This window comes from Oryzias latipes, chromosome 15 (assembly GCF_053564925.1).
Source record: "Oryzias latipes strain Hd-rR chromosome 15, Olatipes_Hd-rR_3.1".
Lineage (NCBI taxonomy): Eukaryota > Metazoa > Chordata > Actinopteri > Beloniformes > Adrianichthyidae > Oryzias > Oryzias latipes.
Window position 1 is genome coordinate 31,253,505 of NC_136251.1, and position 27,928 is coordinate 31,281,432.

At 50.9% G+C, this 27,928-nt stretch overlaps 3 protein-coding genes across 9 annotated transcripts in view; 2 read left to right on the forward strand and 1 right to left on the reverse strand.

Annotated features, from left to right (window-relative positions):
- The first annotated feature begins 59 nt into the window (after window positions 1–59).
- srfb (serum response factor b) lies at window positions 60–18,344 on the forward strand. 4 transcript variants are annotated; one of them, XM_011484747.4, is made up of 8 exons: window positions 60–1,195; window positions 3,071–3,337; window positions 14,260–14,488; window positions 15,765–15,926; window positions 16,101–16,211; window positions 16,383–16,580; window positions 16,656–16,757; window positions 17,048–18,344. In XM_011484747.4, the coding sequence occupies exons 1-8, from the start codon at window positions 566–568 to the stop codon at window positions 17,086–17,088; spliced, it is 1,740 nt and encodes a 579-aa protein (XP_011483049.1). In that variant the 5' UTR covers window positions 60–565; the 3' UTR covers window positions 17,089–18,344. The 4 variants fall into 4 exon arrangements, with proteins under 4 accessions (XP_011483049.1, XP_011483048.1, XP_078787740.1 ...); XM_011484746.4 differs by having other exon boundaries at window positions 16,656–16,732; XM_078931614.1 differs by lacking the exon at window positions 15,765–15,926.
- Window positions 18,201–27,896, reverse strand: fhip2a (FHF complex subunit HOOK interacting protein 2). The gene is made up of 18 exons (XM_020709784.3): window positions 27,741–27,896; window positions 26,729–26,883; window positions 25,433–25,511; window positions 24,320–24,489; window positions 24,126–24,230; window positions 23,915–24,037; window positions 23,639–23,833; window positions 23,365–23,561; window positions 23,176–23,290; window positions 23,012–23,088; window positions 22,741–22,933; window positions 21,181–21,344; window positions 20,722–20,865; window positions 20,557–20,647; window positions 20,338–20,481; window positions 20,093–20,233; window positions 19,824–19,927; window positions 18,201–19,755 (listed from the first exon to the last, which is right to left on the reverse strand). Exons 1-18 carry the CDS (start codon window positions 27,745–27,747, stop codon window positions 19,644–19,646), a joined length of 2,316 nt encoding a protein of 771 aa, XP_020565443.1. The 5' UTR covers window positions 27,748–27,896; the 3' UTR covers window positions 18,201–19,643.
- ablim1a (actin binding LIM protein 1a) overlaps window positions 26,880–27,928 on the forward strand; it is a 40,313-nt gene continuing 39,264 nt past the window's right edge. For 3 of the 4 annotated variants that reach the window (XM_078931603.1, XM_078931587.1, XM_078931598.1), the window contains exon 1: window positions 26,880–27,758. In XM_078931603.1, the coding sequence (XP_078787729.1) occupies window positions 27,746–27,758 (13 nt within the window). In that variant the 5' untranslated portion in view covers window positions 26,880–27,745. The remainder of the gene's footprint in view (window positions 27,759–27,928) is intronic. The other variant, XM_023963012.2, reaches the window with a different exon arrangement.

Consider the following 27,928-nt stretch of genomic DNA (forward strand, 5'->3'; position numbering starts at 1 on the left):
CCAATCAGCAGGCGACGTTGTGACTCACCAAATAAGGAGAGACAGCACCATATAAGGAAACGTTGTATCTCTTTATAAGGAGGAAAGTAGTTCCCTGGCTCTCGTATCACTCCGCCGTGGCGATAACTTTTTAAAATGCGGGATCATTTTATGCATTTCTGATCCACGTAAACTAAATAATGTAAATAAAGCGACGCCTTCACGTTTTCGCGTGAGTACATAGGGTGTTATATTCGGCCTTTTTTTTTTTGCTCACACGGCGAACTATGTGACGCAGCGGAGTCATATCGACGGAGCTGTTCGCGCTTTCCTTTTTGAGAAAGTACGGAGAGTTTTGGAAATAGAGGAGGAGTGTGGACCGAACGGAGCCGGGTTCGCGGGTCCGGGGGCAGCGTCACTCTCAAAGTCTGGGTCACTAATGTCTCGTAGCGTCCAAATCAACTGAGCGCTTTGTTTACATTGCGTGGCCCCGGCGCGTGCGGTATATATCAGGAGGCACTCACGCAACGCCACGCTCCAGCTTCTCCAGCTGGTGTCTCGGGACTCGGTCGGTCACCTAAATATAATGTTACCCAGCCAGGCTGGATCGGTACCATCTGGAAACGGGTCCGCGTCCGGCAAGGGCAGCACCGGTCACAGTTCGGGGGTTGTCGGCGGCGGGATTCGCCCCGTCCTGGTCCGACCGGGGCTAAGCGACGGCGCGGGCGCTGCGGGGCGACACGCCGGGGACAGGGACGCGGTTGGGATGCTCGGAGCCAACGGTCCAGGCGGCTCGAGGGCCGCGAGACCGGGAAACGGGACCGGAGGGAACCCCCTGCAGGCTGCCGTACCGGGACACATGGTGGGGCTGAACGCGGGCGTCGTGCTGCCCATGGGGGCCCGGTTCGACCCGGAGCGGGTGTGCAGCGGCTCCGACAACGACTCTGAGTCCGGGGACGACGACGACCCGGTGGGGTCACTCGGGGACAGCAGGAGAGGGGTGAAGCGGGAGAGGGGGGAGATGATGGAGGCTGCGGCGGCGGGGCAGGAGGCGGGAGTCACCCCCGGAGATTACGGCATGGTGTCCGGGGGAGTCGCCGGGGCAAAGCCCGGGAAGAAGACCCGGGGGCGCGTGAAGATTAAGATGGAGTTTATAGACAACAAGTTACGGAGGTACACGACCTTCAGCAAGAGGAAGACGGGCATCATGAAGAAGGTGAGTGTGTGAGGCGCGTGCACGCTCATTGATTGATTAAGATGATTGGTTCATTGATTTGTGAGCTGACAGCTCCCTCAGAGGAGGAAAGCATGTCCAGAGTTTGGGTCTGGAAGTTCTGACATCCTCCTCAGAGGATGCAGGATCCCGGTTCTGCTTGTGACGAAGTTCACCCCACATAACTGTATGCAGCTGCATGCATGCATGCATGGAGCTGCATGCATGCATGCATGCATGGAGCTGCATGCATGCATGCATGCATGTATGCAGCTGCCACATGGCTTGCAGGCCTGCATGTGCCAACAGCTGACTAAACCCCCGGGAACCGGACCAGACGATTGCACAGACCACCGTATGGTGCACCCAGAACCAGGAGCAGAACCTCATTGAATACTCATGTTTGGTTCTTCTGCACACGGAACCGCTCTCTTAAAAACCCGATCACACAGAAATATTCTGCTGATCATCTGAAGGTCATTAGGAGCCAGATTTCATAAAAACTCCTCTTTTTTTCAGTGTGTTTTTATTTCCACAGCACCATCTAAACTGTTGTGTTTTGATGCATCCCAGACTGTTGTCGTGGAAACTGTGGTGTCTTCATGTGGGCTTTTGGCAACAATGAGGGGATGGAGATTTCTGTTGCCCACACTCCGTCAGCCCTGACAGGAGCTGACAGGTGGGTGGAGTGGGACGACTCATCGTAGCTCTGAACTTTCATTTTGACGGATCCACGTGATGCTGGAGGTTCTGTTCCTGGTCCGTAGGTGGTTCCTTCTCATGGACGTTTTGGTTTCTCCTCGGCGGCGAGCGGTGGAGTCGTTCGTGGTGAACGCCGTGTCGTTTACAGGGAGCAGGGATCTGCCGCTGGTTTTCAGTGGCCCCCAACACGGCCTGAGATAAAGTGATGGTTCGGGCTCCTGAGTTCTTTTGCTAGGACGTTTCGAGTCTTTTTGGACCCGGATGAGGCCTAAGAAAACAGCAAAGAGCCAAAGTTTTTATTTGAACTTCTTTACGTCTGTTGATGCATATATGGATCAAACCACTTTGGCTCCAAAATAACTTTATTGAGCATCAGCCTGAGAACAGCTGGCATGAATACAGGCGTTAAAGGGTTAACATATGCCTGTTATTGTACGGCAATTCTCGTTAATGGCTCCGCTTTAGTTGTGCCAAAGGAACCAATCAGGCGGAGACAGCAGCCCCCCACCCCCACCTGCAGCTACTCATATTTATGTGAAAATTGGCAGAGCGAGGAGCCCTATTAAAGGCCGCCGTCCACGCTCAGGTTGACAAATGAGTCCGTTTTTCCAGGCTGGACGTTGGCCAGACTCGGCGGTGTTGTTGAAGCGGCGCCGCGGTAGGCAGCGAGGGGAGGTGAGCGTGGAGTCACGGCGAGGAGCAGAGGGGCTGGACGATTGCTGCTCTCCACCGCTACTCTGAAGCTTTCGCCGGTTTTACAACGGCTCCATAAAGTTCTCAAATTTGAATTTGATTTGCGAGTTCTGGGGCGACGCCCCCGCCGGCGTGTGCTGAGGGGGATGGCGGCCTTCCCTGACGGTGACGGGAGCATCTTCAGGATGAGCGATGACTCTGAGGGGAGTTCAGGCTGAGTGCAGCCGTTTGGTCGGATGTGTGTGTTGGATGCAGTCTGAGTCCAAGCATCTGCTGGAAGCCATTCCTCCGTCCTCCTCGCTGGAGGGACGAGCTTCTCCTGGACTCGAACCTTTATCTTCTGCTATTTTGGTCTCTGTGGTGAAATGCATCACTTTTATTTCTGGATTTTTCTGCAGGTTGGAGTTCTGACGTTCCCGTTGAGATGTTTGAGGGCCGCGTTTCCGCTCCGGTCTTCATGTTGTGTTGTCGGTCTCGTTCCAGGCGTATGAACTGTCCACCCTCACAGGAACCCAGGTTCTGCTGCTGGTGGCCAGTGAAACGGGTCACGTCTACACCTTTGCCACCCGCAAGCTTCAGCCCATGATCACCAGCGAAACGGGCAAAGCCTTGATCCAGACGTGCCTGAACTCCCCGGACTCGCCGCCTCGGTCCGACCCCTCCATGGACCAGCGGATGAGCGCCACGGGCTTCGAGGAGACGGATCTTACCTACCAGGTGTCGGAGTCGGAGAGCATGGGCGACACGAAGGTGAGCTTCAGGAGCGAGCGGCGCCGTCTGACCCACCTCTGAGGGGGCTGTGGAGGGACGGTTCCGTGTCGTCATTTGTAATCTGAAGAGAATCGCTCCAGTCGCTGCCAAATGTGACACAAGCAGATGACATTGTTGGAGTTTTACGGACCTTAAACCTGAGAACAGCCTTTGTTCACGTTCCAGGGTTTTTACAGACGAGGTCGCCATGACGCCATCCTAAATTCAGACATGATTTCTTTCAGACTCGGTCCCAAAAAAAGGAAAAAACGAAACATTTTCGCTGCACGTTTACTTTCTAATGCGACTAAACTTCAGCAGTTTCTGAAGAAGATATGAACCAGCTGCCAAATCATCTCAACCCGACCTTTAGTTTTGGTTTAGTACTTTGGCATGTTTAGGCTTTTAAAATACACAAAAAAAGAAAAACCGGATTTACCTCCAACCTCGTCTCGTCTGCCCCATGAATTTACCCCAAACGTCTTCAAGTAGGTCAAAGCATCTTGATGGAGCTGGAAAAGTGTAAACGCCACGCGTCCCGTCTCCCGCCGCGCGTCCCGTCTCCCGCCGCGCGTCCCGTCTCCCGCCACGCGTCCCGTCTATCGGGGACAGTCAAAAGCGAGACCTGGAACTAGAACACACGATTGCGGCTGGGACGCAGTACGATTCCTGCGATGGCTGAGGTCTAAACCGGCAGGCCGACGGATCCTCCTGTGCACCTCCCCTTTGACCTCTGCCCCCAGGAGGAGCAGAGAGGTCAGAGCAGGTCTGTGGATGAAGAGCATGGCGGCGTTCTCGGAACACGTGACCCGTGCTTTACGTTCAGAACAAGAATGAATGAAATGACTTCAGAAGTCGTCTTCTCCGGCGACGCCACCCCGTGGGCAGTCAGTCGCATGCTGGAAGCGGGGACCGCCCCCTCCCCGGGTGTTTACACGGCATTGAGGACGGCCCGTTAGCCCGCATGGTGTTTTCCCAGCCGCCAGCGGAGTGTGGGGGTGCTCCTTCGGGGTGGGGGCTGAAGCCGGCGTGCGGTGCCGCTCTGAACCCCCCCCTGCTCATTGATAAAAATGAGATTCTGTCTCTGAGACCATATATGGTATGGTTTCCCTGCCTGCTCTCTTGGCTGAGGCCCCTCACATTCCTTATAAGCTGCAGCTGTCTTTGGAGTCCTGTGATTACACCCCCCGCCACCCCACCCCCAACTCCCCTCAGTGATACGGAGGGGAGGTATGGATGCAGATATGAGCGCGCGGCGTGGAAACCTCTAGACTTCCACTGCCGTGAGGGCGGAGGTCAGAGCTCTCCACCCAAAGAACGCTGGAAATGTCGGGAAGGTTGCCGCCGCCGCCATTTGGATGCTGCAGGTGGACGCGGTTCCCACTCGGCTGCACGAGCGTCTGCAGAGTCTGGATCACATCCATCATGAGAGCGGGATGTTGCGCAGACGTCCAAGCTAGTCTAAACACAACATGGTGGGGGGAGACGCCAAGAGGCTTTAAGGTGAAGGAGACTGTTGGGATGAAACCACTGATGACATCATCCTGAACTTCCAATAACACTCAAACACCAGGAAACCATGAATCCTTGGTCCAAGTTTGGTTCTGATCATCAGGTTTGGGTCTGAAGCTGCTGAAACATCTGAGAACTTGGACTGTTCCAAAGGGAAATCTATACGTGAATGTGGCAAAATGTATTTATTTTCTCTTTCCTTCCAATGTTTAAAACGTAATTATTTACATACCTTTCCAGAGATGACCTCTCTGATGCCGTGGTCATACCAGGCGTCGCATCGCTGCTCACTGATACCGCCGCACGTCCTCACAGTCGGTGCAAATCTGGTGAATGTCGCTCCAGGCTTTTTCTTTCACAGCTCTATTCCGATAAGTGAAAGACATGGCGTCGTAGAATTCCAGCCGGGAACAATATCCTCCATACGTCACCACCAAATGTATCAGTTCCCGATTGGTTACAGGTTTAACTTTCAACGAGCGTTCAATGCATTGACAGCAAATGAGAACTGAACTGGGTGACACACCACCCCCCCCCCCCCCCCCCCCCCCCCCCCCCCGGCGTTCCAAACAGGAAGTACCTGCTAGCTCCAAGAAGCCAAAATCCCATTGACTTCCATAGAGAAATAATCAGCTGTGACTCATTCTATTGATCAGAGGAACCTTTTTTTTTCTCCAACACCTTCTTGATAATCCTCTTTTTTTCATGATACTTTTGCTGTAGTTCAAGTTATTAACTGACCGATCAGACTCCTCCAATAAAAAATTACCCCCTACCGCTTTCAGTGGTAGGGGTTGCCATAGAAATGCAGACGGATGAATCCCGGCTCACTGAGGAGGCGTGGCTCCAACATGGCGACGGACATTTTGTGGAAAAACGGCGTCTGAGTTGACTTCATTTGCTTTGACCCGGAAGAGAGTCATTTTCTGTGGACGACGTCACACGCGGTCCGTCCAGTTGTAATAATACATGGTCAATGGTTCAATGGCCGCCCATTTTGGCCGTACAACCCCAAAAACGGCCGTCCCATGCAGGCGTTTCCGAGGACGGCGTGATCATAGCTTTAGATATTTTCTGATTCCCGTTTGGCATAAAAAAGGATTCAATCACTTTTCGTTCGTTTGCAGCCTTAAAATATGTTATTGTGCTGCTTGAATGGAAGTTCTTTTGTCCTGATAGTTTTCTCCTACAAAGAGCCCCGACTATGACTCCTCCACCGCCATGCTCGACAGCTGAGGAGTCAGTAGCTGCGTTTACATGGCGTATGGTAAATGGCGTATACTTACATAGCGCTTTTCTACCCTCTTTCGAAGGCCCAAAGTGCTTTACAGTCACAGACCCATTCACCCATCCACACACACATTCACACACTGGTGGCGGCTCCGCTGCCGAACACTGGCGCCAACCTCCCACCAGAGGCAAGGTGGGGTTCAGCGTCTTGCCCAAGGACACTTCGACTCATTGGCGTGCAAGGCGGGAACTGAACCTGCAATATTACGATTATGGTTTGACCGCCATACCGCTGCACCACAGCCGCCCGTGGACAAAAGTAATCGGAAAGAACGCCTGATCGGAAGAAAAACGGCGTGAACACGCCGTTCGGAATACTCTGCTCCGGTCAGACTCGTTCGGATCAAAATTTCTTTCCGATGGAGATGGTGGGATTGTTGATCCGATCATTGTTCATGGAAACAGTTCATTCGGATCGTGTGTCACTACTGCTCTGGCTTTACGTCACGCATAGACGGAAGAGAAGGCTTTGGAGCTCAAACGGGACCGACCGGCTGCTCCGCGGACTCCTCTGCGCTCCGCCCCCGCCCCGTGGGCTCCTTACCTCTCCCTTCCTATCTTCTCTGACACCCCCCGCGATGGGGGCGCCGGGGAGGAGCGCTCCGTGCCCCCTGACGTCTGGGGTTCATCCAGGCTAAAAGCTGTCGTTAACCCGTGTTGGCCTTCACCTAACCCGCCGTCCGGCTTTGTTTTGCCACAAAAAAAGCACTGACCACACGGATTAAAAATATAATGATGAGCGTACAGGCGCTTCATAATAACATGAATAATAATAAAATAACGTTAAGAAGATAACCTCGTACATCACCGAGCTGCTGCATAAATGTATACGGCAGCTCACTTTCTTAACAGTGGAACTCATTTCCTCTTCCGGTATTTTTTAAACACTCGTGTGCAAATGATTTATTCCGACTGAAAGTGTGACCATGTGAACGCTCGTTCTAATCGGAGTTTTTCTGGGCCCATGTGCACGGTTGGATTCTGATCCCACCATTGACCTCATCAAGAGATTTTGCTTATGTAACCGCAGCTTTTTTTGCTGCGAAGTCTGAAGAGTTCGGTAGATGAAACGTTGGGGTTTGAACCTTCATCAACATTTCTACTTCCTGTTTTCATTGGAACTGGTTTGAAAACTCATTTCTGTGGAAGCTGTCAGGACGTTTTCATGTATCACACATTTCTTTTTCATATTTTGACGTCATAAGCGGATCAGTGCTGTGCGGTTCTGGTCGTCCGTCTCTGTACTGTTTTGAGGCGGTCGTGATTTCAACACATTTTTGTTTTCATCAGCACGACTAAAAACAGGAGAAAAAGGAGGAGACAGTCAGGTTTTGGCGCCGGCTTTGTGCTCCCACGCAGAACGTTAGATTTCCCAACTGTTCCTCCTGACTGTCACAGTTTGGGTTACATTGGACTCTGTGTTTGCTGAAGATTTCAGGTTATTTCATCCTTTTTCATTTCTTTTGGGGGTTTCTTTGATCTTCTTCCTCTTGCGTTGGAGCATTCTGACGTTTCGTGAAACGGCGTTTGGCTGCCCTGGTCAGCTCATCCCATCCTGATGAAGACGCCGTGTTGCACTACAGACCCCGATGTTTGGAAAAATCTGACATTTTACTGGGTTTCTGTAGAAAAGCAGGAAGTCGCAGACTTTTCCTTCCCGGGAAGGATCTCTGTGGTTTTGAGGTTGCAGCAAAAGTTCGATTCGCAGCTAATTTCTTCATTCTGAACCCTCTGGCCTGTTTCCTCCTCCTCCTCTCCCTTCATCCCTCTCTCTGATCCGCTTGTTTGAAATCCTGATTCATTTCATTTCATCGTATTTCCTTCTGTGAGCTCCTCCAGCCCCCCAGCCTCTTTGGAGGCCTTCGGGTGACAGGCCTGACGGCGTCATGATTGGTTGAACGTGCGTGAAGCATGTCGGCGTGTTAAAGTGGGAGGAAAGCAGCAGCCCCCCTCCTCCACCCCCTTATTTTACAGCGAGCAACTGGACAGGTCAGCCGCCATTGGCTGCACCTCCTCCTCTTGGGCTGCCTTGCCTTTTTTAGCAGTCCCAAATGGAGCTGTGAATTCCATGTTGCTGGCAGGGTGACAGGCTGGGAGACGGGAGCCAGCAAATGGGAGGTTAGACGAGGCCCGGTCACCAGAAGAAAGCACAATCCCAGCACAGCGCCAGCCGGCCAGTTGTCACCTTCAGTTTGGAGATGAATCCACTGTCAACCACCGGGAGTCCCGTGTGTCCGTCTCTTCTGGTTCCTTGTGAGATGAAGGAGATCCCGCTACTCCCAACACGTTTTGGATATTGTTGTTTACATGAGCACGTTTCCTAATGCGGCCTGTGGTTCAGGCTTCCTGAAGTCCAGCTGTGACCGTTCCGGCAGCGTGTGGTGGAGCGGGATCATCCATGAACAGGGAGTTGAGGGTGTTTTAGTAGAATTGGGGGATGATGATGTCCCTGTCCTGACATGGTGGCGTATCGCTCAGACACTTGCTGCGTGGTCACATGGTCTTCACTGCAAACGCTCACGGCGGTGTCTTGGTGTGGGTGGAGTCGCCTGCAGCGGTTGTCTGTCATTCCAGTCAAAGGGGTGGAGTCGGTTGTGAATGGTCAGTCTGGAGACCCCTCACATCTGGTGAACGGGCCTGCAGCTGTGTGGCGTTTGCCAAACCAGCTCGGAGGTCAGAGGTTCTGGTCATGGTTGTGGTCTGTCAAGGGGGGGGCCTCCACTCCTGGGTCGGTCCCAAACTCTGACAGTAGTTCTGGGTCTTCATGCAAGTCACCTGACCGCCTACCAACCGGAAGGCGCTGTGGTCGGGTGATGCTGCCCGTCCGTCAAGCGCCGTCGTGTTCGTGGCTCTTTGAACGATGAACCAATGAAAACTGTCTCCTGAACATTTCAAATCCTCGGATGTCACAAAAGATCAAAGACTTCCAGCAAAGATCCAGGTTGGCTGCAGTCGAACCATTCCTTTCCTTTTAGAAGTTCTTGGCTGGTATTGATCCGTCGCTGTGGTGCAGTGACCGGTGCAGCTTTAGAATCAATAGAGCGGCTCCAGGGAGAGCTGGACGTTCTGCACAGATTTCTGCTGACGTTTGGTGACGTGGACGAAAAAAGACAAAATCAGTAAATCTGGAGAGTTTCTGTGGAAGATGGATGTTTTTTGGTTTGTTGATCACGTTGAGGGTTTGAGTCCGTGTGGACGATGTCCAAAGTGAGACATGTTGGATTACGTTGGGAGGTTGGGGACCTGGATTCAGCTTTGATTGGAACATTTACCAGTAATGTTCACTTAAAAGATCAAATCATCGAACCTGCACATCAGTTTTGTTATGAAGCATTTCCTTCTTTTTTATTTGAGATGTTGTTAATGAAATGATTCCTCGTCTTCACGCTGAAATTTTCTTTTTTTCCACAGCTGGATCCTTCAGAGACGTAAAAACAAACCTGGTTGGGTTTAGAACAGAAGCATGAAGTCAATATTGACTCGGATTGATTTTGGATTTTGGCAGGAATGGTTCTGGCTGCAGTTCTGCGGTAAAACGTGGAAAGGCGCCAATCGGGTCGGTCACTTTTGATTCTTTAGAGACCGGTAATGGAGACATGGGTCAGTTCTTCAGGTCTCCATAACATCAGCAGTCTTTATGAAATGAAGATTTTCTAAAGCCTGCAGCCTCGGAGCGACGGCTGCTCCGTGGAGACGCAGAGGAAACGTTTCTGCTTCAGTCCGGACCAGATGAAGGAAGGGAGGCCTCAACGCTTTCAAAGGAAAAATGGAGGATAAAGAGAAACTAATGTCAGTGTCTGAGCGTTAAAAATCCTCTGGAAACATTTTGTGGGGAAAAAACGTTTTCTTGTAGTGAAAAAGCCTTTTTTTAAACTGTCAATGGTTCCACTGACTGTATAGGAGAACTGGACAGAGTAACCCCGCCCCCCCCCCTAGCTGTTCCTCATTTTATTGGTCAGACTTCTGGCTCTTCATGATACTTTATCTGTAGTTCAAGTCATAAACTGACCTCAATTAAAAGTAGGTGGAGCCTGCTGGCCAAACCGTTTGACAGATTTCATGTAGCCTGCTTTGAAGTGGGAGGGGTGTGGCCTTCCAACAAGCTGACTCCTGATTGGTGCGAGGGGTTGCCATAGAAACGTTGACTCCGACCTCTGCTTACCGACGACGTCTGGCTCCGACTTATCGGCATCTGAATCAGGAAAAAATGGCAGCTGAACTGATTTCACTTGGTTGGATCCGGACCAAACCGTTTTCTGTTCCAGTTCTGGGTTCAGGTGTTCAGTGAAGAAAAACGTTCATAAACGCTGTTGGAGAGAGCGGTTCAGGACCCACGCGGGTTTATTCTGACTGTTTCCTTCTTCCATCGGTTCATCAGTCTGCTGTTGAATATTTAAGGTGGAAATTTTAAAAAAAGGGAATGTTGGACTCTGAAAAAAAACTCAAACTAGAAACCAACATTCGTTTGTTTCTACTTGTCTTTTGAAAAGGTTTCTTTGCTTAAATGTTTATCTGATCTAATGTCATTAAGGCAACAATAATAAACCTTAAAGTAATCTGATTACTACCAGAGAGGTTCAGAGCTGTGATCCTTTCTCTGTTTTTATGGATGATGTGAACTGTAGTGATGCAGCAGCAGCTTTGAAGGCTTCAGTTACCTGATGAAGATCGCCGCCGCCGGCGTCTTCATCTTCGGCTGAACTGCTGGTTGCTGTTGGCTGTGGTGACTCTGAAACCAAAGCCGGCGCCGTTTATCCACGGAGCGTTTGAGCGGCGGTCAAACACAACAGTAGGTCAGTCCCTTTATACGTCACGCAGATCATGCAGCTCTGAATGCTGGGTAATCAGGTGCTCTGGACCTGTTTGAAACTCGGTCAGGCCTCCCGCGGCGCCGAGAAAAACCGCCGCATTTGCCTCCACAGAGGAGCGAGGCGAAGCGGGAAGAGTCGGTCCTGGGCCTTTTTTGAAACAACTTTCTGAAGAAGGGAGCATCTGGGTCTGTCACAGGAGCGCTCAGACCCGTGGCGGACATCTTTAGGGGTCTCCTGCTGCCTCATCTGCCCCCCCCCCCCCCCCCCCCCCAGAGGGGCTCGGGTTTCCTGCCAGCTGTCTGCACCCTCAGCTGTCTGTAACAGCGTCATACTTTTAGTTCTCCTGCTGAACTTTGGTCTCCTGGGTGACGCTCAGAGGTCCTGCAGCAGGAGACGTTCCTGAGGCCGTTTGGAGCGTTTTAGAACCAGTGTGAGGAACCGGAGGATTTTCTGAGCGGCTTTGACGGGGAGATCCTCCTGTGAGAAATGTGACGCAGTTCTGAGTGGATTTAGCGCCACATGATGTTGGAATCAGACGGCGGAGCCGCAGCTCTGTTGGCTCCTCCCCCTCCGACGCTCGAGCTGCTGTTTAACCACGGAGGGAAAGGACCTTGGACGGACGCTTTACTCCCATTAACTTTGAGCTCCCTACGGTTCCGCCGCCCCTCCCCCAACCCACGCTGGATTCTCCACCTCTCACCCACGTAATCGGTCACATATAAAAACCAACAGAACTCTGCCAGGACGGGTTGGCCCGGCCTGCTTCTGCCTCCGCTGGGAAGGAACTTTTGAGGCAGTTAAAGTTTAGAAAAGGCCGCCGTCTTCACCTTCATTCGTTTACATGCAGAGGAAGTCTTTTATTCTGAAAGAACAGGGGATCCCGAGGTGTCCAGACGGATCATGAACCTTCCACTGCCGTGCACAACAATTACTTATTTGAACTGCTTTTTACAAATCCTTCATTTGCAAAGGATCATTTTTTTATACATTTTATTTATAAAGTGCATTGCTTTAATGCATTGCTGCTAGCTCCAGATCATTCCTGCTGGATTTAAGGACCTGAGAAGATCCGGGACGTCTTGGTTCTGACATATAAAAGCGGGTCATCTACAGAAGATGCTGTGAAGCGCCGTGGCCCACAAACATGTTTCCTATCTGAAATATTTGGGAGGTTATCGCGTCTATGCTGCTCTCCACACCGCGACGACATGCAAAACACGCCTCAGCAAACTCCAGCTAAGACTTCATTTTCATGTCGGCAGAGATAGTCGGATCTGTGAAGCGGCGCGCGTTGGTCGGTGAGGTTCTGATGCTCCGCTGTGACCGTGTTCCTGATCTGTGGAGCCTGACGGTTCGGTTCTATGGCCCACGCTGTGCAGGCGGGACGTGTCAGTGGAGGACGGAAATCCTGCTTGGGTTGACTCCTGCAGAGAAAATCTGAATGATTTTGGACCGTGGAGAGCGGCCCAACCAACTGGGGAACTCGCCGTGCACATTTCTGCTCCACACCCCCTCTGTGGGAACGGATTCCCGTGGAACCAAACCCTTGGCTCCAGTGGTTTGTGGTCCATGCTGCTCTTACAGATCATTGGTATTGTGGGGGAAGAGCGTGGATGGGGGTTTGGAAGAGCGTCGTAGTTCCCGGCTGACACCCACTCCTCTCCTCATGCGGCCCACTCGCCAGCACATTAGCTGAGGTGCAGCGTCTCTCCTCTTTTCATCGTCTCATCTGCCGCGCGTCTTTGTGTGTTTTTGCAGAGTTGCCGGGTCCGTTGTCATGGTAACAGGAGTGATGCTATTGTTCTTCCGATGGAGCTGCAGGATGAATGGGAGGGTTTCATACGTTCTGGGAGGTTCTGTCATGGTTGTCTTTGGGGAAAAGTTCAACATTTGTTTGCGTTTTTCTCCAAACGTGTGACTAAAACCTTCACCTTTGCTGCTGGTTTATTTCTCTATGGTTCACTGCTCCTGTATTAACTCCAGACAGCGGGAGTGATCATGCATCGTGATCATGATGGTATTTTACCTTCTGATCCTCAACTTCCGGATTGAAGCCTTTTTTCAAAAAGTCCAGTTCTCTATGGCTACGTTCACACTGCAGGCTGAAACGACCCAATTACGATTTTTTTTTTTTGCCCCTATGCGATCTGTATCTGATCTTTTCATGACGGTCTGAACGACACAGATCCGATCTTTTCAAATGAGATCCAGGCCACACGTATCCGACCCGTACGTCATCGATACGCTACAAACGTCATCATTCTGCATTGAAGTAGGCAGGAACTAGATCATAAACATCAACCATGGCGGACGATGCTGCTGAGACCAGTCAGTGGAAGGGAAGCCAGGTCACAGATTGGATTCATTTTTGGGATGACAGCTCTATTCAGGCCAAACTCCAGGACTCTAATCGCAACCGAACGGTTTTTAAAAACATTTCCAGCTAAATGGCCGAGCGTGGTGTTGAACCTTTCCCGCCGTGACTTTTTTTCCTTTCCGACCGTGGTCAGAAGCGCGGTCTCCAAGGCGGATCCTCCTCCGGGGTTCACTTCCCCGTTCGGACCCTCAGCGGGTTAATAAAAAGTCAATAGCAGTTCTGCTGGGGGGAGCCGTCTTTTATCACCGTTCTCCTTCCTCCATAACACACAACATGAATGCGCCCCCAATGCTCCTCTCTCTCTCTCTCGCTCCCCCCCCAGCACATCCACATCCCCATTCCACAACAGTGGGTCCAGATGATCCTGGCTTCAATGCCTTCTTAAAATGAGAAGATTGTTATTGTTCTGCTCCTTTGTGAAAATAAATGTAATAATGCAAACAGAGCTCTGCTGTTGACAACACTGTTGTTGACATCCATTGTTAACGTTGGCTACTTCCATAAACAACAGTGACGTCGTTCACCGTTGAGGACTCTTCTGCGCATGCGGGTCACTTCTGGGTCATTTCAGGGTCACACAGGAGATCACAAAAGATCACATTTAATTGGAAATGTGAACGGCCTTGCAAGAAAATCAGATTTTTTTGTGAACGTAGCCTATGTAACCACTAGGGGGGGTTCTTTCATAGGTCCTTATTTACCTTTGGACACCTTTAAAAAAGTTTGCACATAAAGTTTCATGTACTTACTTTGTTCCCAAATGTGGGCGTGGCCTATTGGCAGACAGACCTTCAGGTGGTCTTCTACCACCGTTAATCACAGAATCGGAGCCAAAAACGTATTTCCCGCTCGTTTCAGCGCCGCTCCTACAGAGTTGATTCTAAATCTGTTCCGTTTCTGCCCCCCCCCTCCCCCTCCCCCCTTCATCACAGGAAGCCCTGAAGCCTACGTTCACCGTGGCCAACATACCGGGCAGCACGAGCACCCCCGCCGTGCCCACCACCTCCACCACCATGCAGGTGAGCAGCGGGCCGTCCTTCCCCATCACCAACTACATGGCGCCGGCGTCGGCCAGCGGCAACGTCAGCGCCAACGGGACCGTCCTGAAAACTGCCCCCGCGGGAGTCATGCAACTGCCCAGCGGCTTCACCTTCATGCCTGGTAGGGAGGGGGGGCTGCCACCGTGGGATGTCCTCTCTGTCCTTGTCACGACGTGGGGGGGTTTCTCATGTCACACAGCAAAGAGATCGCCCGCGGTTGTCCCGGGGGGCCACTTCTATGCCTTTGTCACTTAGGGACAGTAATAAAGGGGGGGGGGGGGGGGGACTCCACAATAAATCATGAATATTTAATCAATTCTGCTGAAACGAAAACTAAGACTCGATCTATGGAGTGTGAACCAGATGTGGCCCCTCCCCTCAAGAGAGTTTTACTTGAATCCGTCCGGGACTGAAGGAGCAGATTGTCAGGATTCTCCTCTGATGACATCACAGCCGGAATATTGGTCAAGAAAATTAACGCGTCCAAAATGTCTTCCTGGGCTCCGAAAAATGTCAAATTCTACATACAGAACCAAAACACGCGTGTCAGGAGGAAATTATTATGGGATGGCCACAGGACATACAGCGAGGTGACCATTGGCCAATTGAGAAATTTGGTGATTTTTCAAATTTTGTGGGGGAAAAAGAAGAAAATGTTTGTTCCCAAAATTTCACACAACGCCACTTTCTTTTTTTTTATGAGGGGGGGGGTTAAGGAGGATCATGTGAGATTGTTTTTGCTGAACCTCCATGTTCTGATTTCTGTCAGGCACTGAGTTAACCGGCCGTGAGGACGGACAAATGCTGCCCTCTGAAGGGTCCTCGGTGTTGTTTTTGACTGACAGCCCCCCCATGCCCTTTTCCCCTCTTTTCCTGCCTCCTCTCTATCTGCCCCTCCTCCTCACCACCTGTCCGCCACATAGCAGCAGTGCCAGGTGGAACAACAACCCCCCCCCCCCCCCCCACGCTGACAGCTCCACAGTAGACAGCTTGAAAGCCGCCCCCCCCCGCTGCAGCAGCCACCTATGGAGCTGCGGCCATATGTGGGGGTGTGGCTCCAGAACCGGGCTGCGTCGTCGTCCTGTTAACGAAAGGCCCCCCTCCTATGCGGTCTTACTCAAACAGGGGGGGTTGAAACGGCGCCGCGGCTCGGACTCCGGGCCGGGTTAATGTTAAACTCATATCTGAAAGTTCTGACTAGATAAATAAAGGCGCCGGGTCATCAGTTTTTAGGCCCCGCCTCCTCCGGGGTGTTGCACCATTTGGCAGCGGGGGGGGGGGGGGTTTGTTTGTAAAGGAATTTCATCCTGTTGTCAGCTTCTCTTCCAGCTGTTTCTGCCTTTCACCTTTAGTCTCCGCCCCCCTCTCTGTGTGTGTGCGTGCACGCGTGTCTGCAGCCGGCACTCCTCTCCCCCCCGGCACCCCCACCATTCCTCTGAGCCAGCTGCAGCAGCATTCCCTGGCGCTGCAGGGGCAGCATGGCCAGGCGCTGGCCGCCCCGCCGCTGCAGCAGGGACAGCAGGCTGTCTTCCGCTTCCCTGCTGCTGTCTCCCTCACAGGTGACCTGCTCTGCATGGTGCCCCCCCCCCACACCTGCTAATCCCACCCGTGTCGGTGCTTCGTAATGCTCGAGCCGCTGGTTCCTGCAGCTCTGACTGCACCAGCGCACGGCGCCACCACTGCTGCGCCCCCCCCCTGAACCGGGACCGGCCTCATGTCCCCTGTGTTTGCAGGACCCGGCATTCCCCAGCAGCTCCAGGCTATCCAGGTCCACCAGAACACGCAGCCCACCTCCAACAGCGACAGCAGCCCCGACATCTCCCACACCTCCACCAACTCCACCAGTAGGTCCCGCCATTCAGGCTCCACCCACATGTCGTTTCTGCACCTCCTTCAACAGGTTTAAGGAGAAATGTTTGCTCCTCTGATGGAAACGCCTCTGCAGCTAGCAGATTCGTGGCGCCCTCTGCTGGTGGACGCAGCTGTAAGCGGCGCCTCCCTCTCTTTTTCTGCAGCAACCGTAAGTCTCCCAGCAACCATCGTCACCTCGTCGGTGCCGACGTCTGTGGCGGGTCACATGATGTACCCCAGCCCTCACACGGTCATGTACGCGTCCACGCCGGCGCTGGCTGACGGAGGGCTGGCCGTGCTCAACGCCTTCTCCCAGGGGACCTCCGCCATGCAGGTTTCCCACGCACAAGCCCAGGACGCGGGTGAGAGGCTGCCCCGCCCGCCTCCCGTGGAAAGTGCGCGTTGGCGTGGCTCACCTGCTGTGTTGTCTCCGTCAGGTGCGGTCTCTCAGGTGTTCCTCACTGCACCTCCAGGAACGGTGCAGATCCCCGTCTCGGCTGTGCAGCTACACCCAGTACGGCAAGATCTGCATTTCACAAGTGAAACTCTCATATTCCCTCTGCAACCAGCATGCCACGTTGACTGCACTGACGCATCCTGACTGCGGCGCCACAAACACGCCTCCGTTTCTTTAACCATCTGCAGGCGTCGCCTCGTTTGCAGCCCAACTCGCACAAACGCCTGCAGCACCGCATGCCAGTCCCAAACGCCAATAAATATCCCAGCTTTTTGTGGCTTTTCCTGATTCCCAGCAGGACCGCCGTCTGTGCTGACTTGTGATTGGCTGTTGGGTTGTGCCGTCTCCTCACGCCGCTGTGTTTTGCCGCAGATGGTGATTGGCCAGCAGTCCAGCGGCGGCAGCAGCAGTAACCTGACGGAGCTCCAGGTGGTCAACCTGGATGCGGCGCCGAGCTCTAAGAGCGACTGACTGACGGGCGGCTGGAGCTGTTCAGCACAACACAAACACAACACAAACACACACAGATGTCTATTTATTGATGCCTTCCTAAAAAAAAAGCTTCACTCTTCTGAATGTGATTTCTACACATTAAAAACACACAATCAGGGGCGAACGTGTAACCCAGCTCGCTCAGTTGGTTTTTTGGTATAGAGATGTGTAAATATAAATATGTATATCGCAAATGAATCGCAGATATATCACTGTAACATCAGAGCCTATTTTCTACGCTGTTGGATTGTTACCTTCGTGGCGTGAGCATGTATTTTTCTGGGGGTAACGTGTAATTACAGACACGCACGCTGCCGGTGCCAGAGCTTCACACCAGCCAAAGAGACGTTTCGTCCGAATGTTCCCGCCGTTTCAGCACAACCGTAAAGAAAAACCTACATTTGCTAATGTAAATATATTTTTGTTAATTCATGAAGTGTTTTTTAACCGCCTCAGTTAAAACTATTGAATATACTTTCACATGGTTTGACTTACTGTCACTAGTTTTTTCACTACCAAACGGGAAAAAAGGAATCTGGATTATTACTTTAGATATTCTGGATTATCATGCTGACAGACTATTTACTGCCGTTGTTTTTCTTTTCCTGGAATATCTCAAATAATCCGTTAAAATGTCACCGAATCCCATGAATCCTTCATTTGGTTGTAAAAACGATGACGAGACAAAAACACAGTTGCCTCATTTCAGGCCATTCTCCTGTTTTTGTTCGGGTTTATCTTCTGATGAGCAAAAAGTGCAAAGACGATCCGTTCAGTCGTGACCCAGATGAACTCACGTTCAGGATAATCAGACATGGTGGGTCTCTCCTTCTCAAACTCCTCTTGGCTTACGAGCCGAACCGGCTGCAATCACTGAGTCGAGCCTTTCTGCACCGCCGTGCCTCTTGATCCGTGGCTGAAGAGTTTCTTCCTTTGGAACCGTCGCCCCATCCCCCGGTTCTCCAGGAGGACCCGGACCCCCGAGCAGAGGACAGTGGTGTTTACGTCCTGCTCCTTCTGAGGAAAGGGACTCTTTCTGATGGCTATAAAGGAATGTTTATTTTGAAAGATTGAATAGATTTGAGTGGTTTTCACCTCATCACTGACAGAAATGCTCTATTTGTGTATTTTTGTTTTACTGTACAAACATTTTGTAATAAAAGAAGATGACTCGACAGTCTGTGAAGAACGGCGTTTTCCCTCTGAAGGGGTCTTATTCAGACGGAGAACTTCCAAAAGGTCCTGAAAGTTCCGCTTGGGCTGCAGGGAGAACCTGAAGCCAGCGTGCGCTCTGCAGCAATGATGCAACCACGCTCAAACTGACCGCCACGCGCCGGACGGACCAGCTTAACGGGAGGAAGGTGAGGAAAGCACGTGGAACCGAAGTAGGAGAACCCAGAGGTCCACCCACGCCTCTGTGACCGTAAAACAATCCTTACTGATGCACTTACACCCGGTAGGATTTCTCTATAGAGAGTACACAGTATACGTATGTATTTATACACACAGTTGATAGAAAATGTGCATGATTGACAGTTTAAAAACATCACCATCCACATAGGAATGTTTTCCATCAGAATCCAAATTTCTCTTTTTGGTTTATGAAGACAAACGTGACGATGAGTCATTGGACTGTCGCATAAGGAGGAGCGACAGGGTGGATGTGTGGGCGGAGCCTGAGAAGCAACCATGAAGACTCCAAAAACAACACAAACTTTCCAATCAAAGCTGGATCTTAAATGTCCCAGTTAACACAGAACCAGCGGGGCGGTTCTTTAAACCACAATGAAAAGGGAAAACTGCGGCGGTTCAGGTCTGGAGATGCTCCTGGATGAAATACCTCTGAAGGGTCTAGAGGTCTTTAGGACACGCGAGAGCGACATCAGCCGTGCGTCGACACAAAACATCTGAAGATGAACACAAGCAGCTTTACAAATAAATAAGTGACTGAGAACATGGATGTTCAGAGGAACGCAGCACAACACCAGAGCTTTTCCCTCCATGAGCACGAGTGACAGCGAGGTCCAGATAGGACCGCGTGACGCTAAGCGGATCGTTTGAACGCATTTCAAGATGGAAAAAAACAAACGACGCTGTAAAACAGCAAAAAAAAAAGGCAACATGGAAGCAAAGAGTTCAATACGAGGGCTTGGCATTTAAAATGAGCTGCAGTATCATAAATACTGAACTGCATTCTGGGTAAGTGCAGGCTCGGATGGCGTTTTCTGATAGAAACGCACAGATTCGCTGTAACTGAAGATGCGTTTCCACACGTTTACAGACAGAAAATAAATACAGGGGGGGGGCGCCTCTGGCCGGACAGTTTTCACAAAAACCAGACCGGGTCTTCACGGTGGATCATGGGGTCTTCAACAGTCCTCCAGCCCGCCCCCGGTGAAGCGGTAATACTTAAAAAACCCTGTGCCTCCCGTCCCACAGAACCACAATGTCCCGGTTAGTCCCGACGGCGAGGAGGTCAGGGCGAAGACGAGGCAGCGGCGTGGAACTTGACAAAAGCGATGGCGGCCAGCTCCTTGCAGAACTCCTCCAGGACAATCACCCCCTCCAGGAGAGTCCCGTGGTCGACCCTGCGGAAAAACAGAGGTCAGGTCCTGCAGCCGGCGGAGAAGCGAGCACGGCGAGAAGGAGGACGTACGTGATGCCCTCCGGCTCCAAGCCCAGGAGCCTCTTCCTCACCAGCAGCAGTTTGGGGGTGAAGTCAGGGATGCGCTGAATCCTCAACATGAGGTCTCCAACCACCTGAAGGACACGAGAAGCAGCAAACTGCAGCAAAACCCTCCTGAGGATCAGCGATGGGACGTCCTCCAGCATCGACATGTCCTTTGTGAAGCGGTTCGGTACCTGCCGCTCAAACGTTTAAGCAGGAGTTGCGGGTTTGAGAGGAGCTGGAGGCGGGAAGCTTACCCTGACGATAACCGAGAACAGGGACCTGCAGCCGGGGGCCAGGTTGATGTAGGGGTCCAGCAGGTATTCGTGCAGGTGTGGGTGTGGTAACAAAGACAGCTTGGAGAGCACCGCCGTCACCTGTAAGTTCACATCGTAGGGCTGCGGGATGAAGAACGGGTGAGAATCACGCCAACGTCTGCTCAAACCCACCATTTATCCGCATGATGAAAAATATGTGGATTCATCCAGTCGATGGAACTCACCTGATCCAGAATTCGGCCCATTCTGTCAAAGAGAACCTTCAGGAAGTGACCCTCGAAAAATGGGGAGTCCAGGTTACATTTCTCTAAGGGTTTGGGGTGTCCTCTCCAGTCCCACCGCTGGCAGATCCCACAGTAGTCCCTGAACTAAACAGAACCCATAGTGAGCGCAGACGCTCTGCTGATGGGCCGGGCCGGGCCGGGCCGTGAGCGGCAGCTCACCTGTCGGTGTGCGTCTCTGAGGTACGTGTCGTATCCGGTTCCTTCCACGTGATACGAAGATTTGGCCTCATCGGGAACCAAACACAGGAAGCTGCAGCGACAGAAGGTCACGGATCAGGCTTTGGGGCCAAGACGGACACATTCAGCAGAGCGAGGTGAGCGGACCTGTTGACGATCTTGTGGACCTCGGTCTTCCCGTCGGCCTTCGAGTGCTCCGGACTCTGAGGCGGGGAGGAGCTGATCCACTCGGAGGCCAGCCGGCTGTCTGGTGAGAGGTCATCGGCGAAGAGCGGATCCTCCTCCAGGTCTCTGAGGAGAGAGTTTGATTAAACTAGAACCCGGAGCCTTCAGCCATTTGTAAAACCTTCAGTGCAGCAGAACTGATGTCAGTCATCTAGATCCTCTGTTTCCATCACATGTGGGCCAAAATCCAGAGAATGTGGGGATGAATCTGCATTAGTTTGCATCAAAACCAGAGGAATGGATGTTACTGATTAGATTATGCATCAGAACCGGATCCAGTCCTGAAATCCAAACGCGAGTAGAAGAAACCAAAGCAGCTCCTCGATGCATGGTGTTTGGTCCACCAGGGAGGGGGGGCCAAAGGCCTGAAGGGGTCCTTACACAGCGTCATGAGGCTGGCCGTTCTCCACAGGCTCGCGCTCCTCCTGGGGTTTGTTCTCCAGGTAGTTCCTCTCCTCCAGGCTGCGCAGCACCAGACTGTGAAGGATGTGCTGGTTGGGCTTCTGGATCAGGTGTTCGAACAGGCGGAGCGTCATGATGCTGATCTGTGGAGACAGGAAACGGGGCTCAGCGGGCGGCACAGAGGAGACGGCCGCTCCACCAGGAGGTGAGCAGCAGCGGCAGCTTGACTGTGGAGATGTGATTCATCCATGTTTGGTGTGAGGAAAAGAATCAAAATTCCTGCTGGCCAGAAGGTTTTCAAAGATCAGAGAAGAGTTTTTACTCTCAGAGATCCTAATGCTACTTTGCCTGTGCGTGCTGCGAGTGGGAGGAGCTACCGTCAAAGGTTTTTAGCCTCACCGCTACATCACGGAGGATGAGGGTGAGAGATCAGGAGGATTGATTCTGAAGAAACAAAACATCGGGGATCACATCTCCGTTTCTGAGACTTTCCCGGTACGGCGAGCTTGACCGTCTGAATCACGGCGCTTTCAGCGGTACCTCCGTCTCTCCATGACCCAGTTTGACGACCTGATGTCCCGCATTAGTCCGAGGCGGGAGAAAATAAGTAAGGGTTAATGGCCGACAAAGTGTGCATTATCAGAAATGAATGCACACTTCATCTGCCATTAACCCGCTCATACCGCGATCACCTACAAAAGAAATTAACCAGTTTTTAGTCCTTTATTCTTGTCATTTTTACGGTTTGGATCACTTTTTTCACAAAAGCGGACTATTCGTTACGTGGTCCAGCCTACAATCTTGACTGAAGCGGCAAAGGAAATCGATATTTATGCTGATGATCACCATGTGTTAAATCAAGCATCAGTTCAGAGAGAAAGTTCTCCTTTTACCGCATATTTCTGTCCAGATGATGAAGATAAAGTTTGTTTGAACGAAACTGGCGCAGTGATACAGAACATTTAAGATATGTGACCGGAACTACTTTTTTAGGCGTAGGGTATCACTTTCAATGCACACCCAGCAGCCAATCAGAATCGAGTATTCACCCGGACCGTGGTATAATATCGGAGAAAATTGTCATAAAGTCCAGGAGAACTTCAGGCTCCTTTGCTGGCTGTGGACTCTGATTACATCATCAGGGGGGGAGGAAAACCTGTCATTAGATCATTTTCAATAATTGAGAATTGTATCTGATTTAATGTAAAAACACACAAACATGGTGGACCCTGCCGATCACATGACCCGACCCCCCCGAACTTCGCCTAAAGCTAATATTGCGAAACATTTAGTTTTTTTCATGGTGGACGGACAAAGGGCTTTGGACGCCGTGTGCTTGTTGTGTCGTCATGTCTGTATTTACTTCCAAAGGAAAAGTAAAATAAACCTTTTTCCGTTCAATGAGATGTTGAATTAAGTGGAGTCCTGGATTCAAAGGTACGCTGAGGCATGAAGGGGTTCCACGCCGTATTCAGACAGGATGTTTATTAGCTGTATAGGCTATGAATTTGTTTGTCTTGAATAAAGAGCAATAAAGACCTCGTCTGACAGGTGGTCGCAGTGCTCGATGAGGCGGTGGCGGAGCTGATTCTGCGCCGTCTTGGCCGGCGTTTCGGGTTCCGTGGCCTCTCCCAGCAGGAAGTACACCATCTCCTGCAGCAGGGCGTCTGACGTCACCTGCCGTATGATCCTGTTCAGCAGGGCGGTGGAGGTCAGGATGCCCACCTCGGACCTGCGGAGACCCACACAAAGCTGTGGTTGCACTCTCAGGGTGGGGGGGTCGTGGTTGGCGGTTCGTGACGGGACTCACGTCTGCATGAGCCGCGGCTCCATCACGGCCATGAAGAACCGCTCCTTCACAGCTTTCGCCATCACCACGGCTGCTGACTGTAAGACAAAAGGCAGAAAACGCTGCAGCTCAGCCTCCTGCTGCTTCTGTGGAGAACATCTTCAAACACAGAACGTCTGAGGAACCTTCTGAGCCTCCTTGATCAGCTGATCGCAGTAATCCAACCACGACAGAAATGAGATGAGAGCTCTTTTTCCCGTGAAGATGGCGGCGTCTTCCTTCAGGTTATAAACATCCAGACTGAAAGGAGAAACGACCTTCAGACTGAACCGCCGCCATAAAGCACAGGAAGACAAAAAAACAACACTATTTACCCCCAGTTCACCGACTCCACTGTCTCAATGTCCAGGGGGTCCATGGACTGCGGCAGAGCTTTGTAAAAGGAGACCAGCCTGTCGGTCAGGAGATGGCAGAGTTCCGTGTTTTCCGTCAAACACTTGGCAGCAGCCGGTTCTGGTAAACTAACCAGCAGCATCAAACCCTCGCAGGCCTTCACCACGATCCTGCCATCCTGACACCAAACAAATAGTGAGCAGAAGCCTTTGTGTCCAGGAAACGATGCCGGGAACAGAGAGGAAACCGCCTTACGGGACTTTTGGTGAGGTTGAGCAGCGATGTGACCAGGTTGTAGTTGTTAGTGCTGCTGGCTGGACCAGCGGCTGCCGCCTGCGCCTCCTCTGCATGCTCGTCTGCAGGAGACTGGCCCGTGTCTGGAGCCAAGGCGCTCTCCTTCCCGCCGTCCGTCCCCGCCAAGCTTTGGTTCTCCAGCCTCTTTGACTTGTTCTGCAGACATTTCGAAAGCGACTCAGAGGACGGACGCGTCTCCTCGATCGCGTTAGGGTGTCAAAGGTCACAGAGACTCACCTCTAGGAAGAAGTTGACGAGGTACGGGTCCTGCTTCAGTTTGGCACAGACGATACAAAGGAACTGGATCTCCTCGTTCTCTGTGGGCGCTGCCAGAACCTCCCCACACAGTCGGATCAGTTTCTGAACGCCGTGAGGAGAAACGTTCAAATCAGCGGCTCAGATCGCAGGACATCTGGAGGTAAAGGTGTCCAGGCAGCTGCACGCTCACCTGCACAGGTCTGTGGACGTTGATGTGAGGCAGCAGCGGCTGACGGATATGGGCCAGCAGTTTGGTGTAGAAGGTCAGAACTTGTTGCTTCATTCCTGGAGGACACTGATGACAAATCATGAAGAGATGGTTCCCATCAAACATGCATCACCTGACCAATAATTCCCACGGTCACTAAAGCCGGAGCGCCTTACATCTGCCTTGCCCAAAGTGTAGAGCGTCTCCAGGATCTTGTGGTGCAGGAGGTACTCCATGCAGGGGCCCGTCTCCCCCGACTCCCGTTCTGCTTCCTCCTGAGTCAGGATGTCCAGCATCTGTTCCAGGTGGGAGGGGATGTTGGTGTCTGTGACGGGAGCTTTGTCGTCTGGCAGGAGAATGTCAGAAGATCCACCCAAAAAATAAAGAGATCCATAAGGATCCACCACGCCAGAGCAGGTGACGTCAGTATCAGTATGTTAGAGCTGCTAGTAACAGAAATATGCTGTGTTTTCCTGTAAAATAGCCTAGAAACAACAAGAAAACTCTGGGATTTCAAAATAAAATCCAAAAATATATGTTTTATAACATTTACAGTAAAACTTGTTTTTATCTGTTACTTTTAAACCCCGGAGAACCAGCAGCAATTAACAGCAACAAATTAAGAATTAACTTTTTAAAAATAAATCTAAAAAAAGAAATTATTAAAAAAAAAAAAAGCGGCCAAACTTGACCTATATGGGTTTTCCAAAATTCAAAAAACATTTACCTATCTGTTTTAATTACTATTTACTAATGATTTAATGTAAACCTCATAATCCTATAACAACTGTTGTTACAATAACACGCGTACCCCCCCCCCCCCCCACACACACACACAACACTTCTTTTCTGCCTGCTTTTATATAAACAGACAAAACAGATCGACGTCTTTCATTCTACAAAGATCCAAAACTAGACATTTATCTTGACATTTTAGTTTTTTTCTGTAAATAATTTCCTGACAGTCGCTGTGTGCTTTTATTTTTCAGCCTTTGGTTGAGGATAAAAATATAATTAAAATTCACTGGCCAAAATAAAAAACTAACAGTAAACGTCAGTCAGGACACAAAAGTTAAATAGGTTTCTACAATTCCAAATAAAATGGATCCTACACGAGTTTCTAACGCAACATGGAAATGCTTATGGTCTGTTTGTTTCGAACCACAAAGCCAACCGGGTTTTACTTTAAAGCACTACAGAAAAACAGCACTGTGGCAGTTTCCTAATGCGGGGGGACAAAGAAAAACCAGAAACACGGCTTCACCGTCACCAGAATAACGTTGGTTTACCTGAAGTCTCGATGTAATAGTGCGTGATGGCCTTCCAGTGATAGACAAAGTCCTCCTGCAGGGGCAGCGACGGCGCCAGCTGGAAGAAACAACATTTCACCTTCATTTATTCAGACGTGAACGGATATTTATTCATCCAACGCCGAGCGGCGCCAGCGGAGCACCTGGGCTCAAGGGTACAACAGCAGGGTGGATGATGGCGGGCAAAGCACTGCAACGGGAAGCGTACTGCCGGTCCAGGAACCCGGACTTCAACTCCAGATGTTCAAAACTAACCATCAGGCCGTCGACAGGTCTCATCCAGATCTCAACGGTTTGCATGGAAGGGAATGGCCCCCCTATGCAAACATGCAGCATGTGAAGCTGTGACATCCTTCTCATAACCTATGCAGTTATGATATAGACGCATCACTTCCAGCTTTGACTGCTTCCTCTTTCTGCAAACGTCTCCCACAGGTTTAGGAGAGTTTATCAGAACATGTGACCCTTCCTCCAGAAGCACAAGTGTTCAGTCGCACTCTAATGTTGAACAAAAACCTGCAGTCTTTGCTCTGATTTATGTAGGGTTTCCACTTTGGGACGGAGTTGAGTCCGTGTTTCAGTGTAAAGCACTTTGTGTTAAGTATGAGAAATGCTTTATAAAGTTTGCTTTGTGATTCTCAACCTCTCCCCTGACTGAGGCAGAGTAAAAAGCTCATAGATGTCAGCAGCTGATCGTTCACAGATGAAAATCCTCCACACCTGGAATGATTGGAACATCTGGTTCAGAATCATGGATCCCGGTGTGGAGGAGAAACTGCGGGGGAAAGACAGAGCCGCTCGGAATCAGGTTTAACCCGGTTACAAGCGTATACCGGGTTAGCCCGGTTTATCTTTGCAATAACACGCGTGACATAATCGTTTTTAGCGGCACCAGAAGTTTGCGCAACTTTAGCAGGTCTGTCTAAGAATTTCGACACGACTCGTCATCTGTAACGGGATGCTAGCTGCAGAGTTAGCTTAGCTACTTTTAGAGCCACACGTCTTTAAAAAACACCTTAGCGTCATTGTAACTAGTTATTAGAATTGTAGTAACGAGTTGCTATAAAACAAAGTGTTACGATTTGTATTACTATGGAAAAAGACATAATAATGAGGAACATTAATGTATAAACAAGCTAGCCCGTTAGCCGTGGTTATTTAAGCTAGCTGCTAGCTTGCACACCAAATGCCGGGTTGTTGTTGGTAAAAACGACGTTTTCAGCGATAACAGTGGAGAAAATGTGACAAGAACAATCGTTTAACCGAATCACTTACCGCTTCCACCGCGTGCTGGAGAATGGAGGTAAATTTGGAAAACATCTTGTTCTTCGACTGTACAAGTTTCTCCCGAGAAGACCTAGAGAATTCCTCTATCTTCTTCTTCCTGTTGTTGCCGCCTCGCTCCAGATTGGAGGTTTCATATAATGACCCTTGAGACGAAAGAAATAAACGTAAGCAATAAAGCCGTAACGCGCCGTTCGCTTCGGGGGGCTTCAGGGGCCTGGCATGGCCGGTGAGTGTAAACAAGACGTCGCTGACCGTCTCAGGACACCGTGGCACTTCCTCCGCCAAAATGCACTACCGAGACGCACCGCCAGGGGTCGCCCGTGCGCCGCACAAAGGCTTCTAATTGGTGAGAAGCGTCGGCGCATACAGATGAGGCGCGAGCCATTCCACCAAATTAAAGAACGGCGTTCATTCTGGGATGCATTTTAATTACTAAATGTTAATCCTGCGCTTATAATAACTGCTGTGAATATCAAATCATCACTGTAACCCAAATACAAGCAGATCTCTAAATAGTGCTGGATTCTCCCCACATATCTGCTTTAGGTTTCATGGATCTAAGGGGGGGTAAGAGCATTAATGATGTAGAAGATTTTTGAAATATAAAAACACGGAAAAAAAAACTTTCAGATTGATCCTAAATACCATTCACCAGAACAGCGGTCGTAGGATTAGAGGCTGTCTGTCCTTTCCTCAGCAGCAGCAAAATGAACGACCATGATGGAGCTAACTAACTGTTCTACAGTGCTCCGTCGTGGACAGAAACTTGGTGGAAAATAAAGCAGGATGCTGTCTGTTCCTGGACACGCCCTGTGGCTGGAAACGACCGTCTCCGCCGCGCAGTCCGCTCCGGTCTGCAGCGCGCGCAGCGTTTTACCGACGCGCCACCAAACGCCGTGAAGAAGCGACATCCAGAAACTTCATGTTCCGTCCGCCTGCTCCTCTGGGGATGTTCGGCTGTTCCTCATAGCTGCTGCAGGGAAAGAGCGGCTGTACCTACCGGGCATGTCTGCGGGAGGTGAGTGACTGAAGGTCGGCTCTGTGCTCCAGAATCTGAAGAAAAGCCGCTTGCGTCGGTGTTCAGGAAAAACTGGGCTGAGAAAAAAAGACTAATTTAGTAAGTAGGTTACATGGCTCCACTGCTGCACCCTTCACTGGATGGAATCAACTTCCTGTTCCTGAAACATT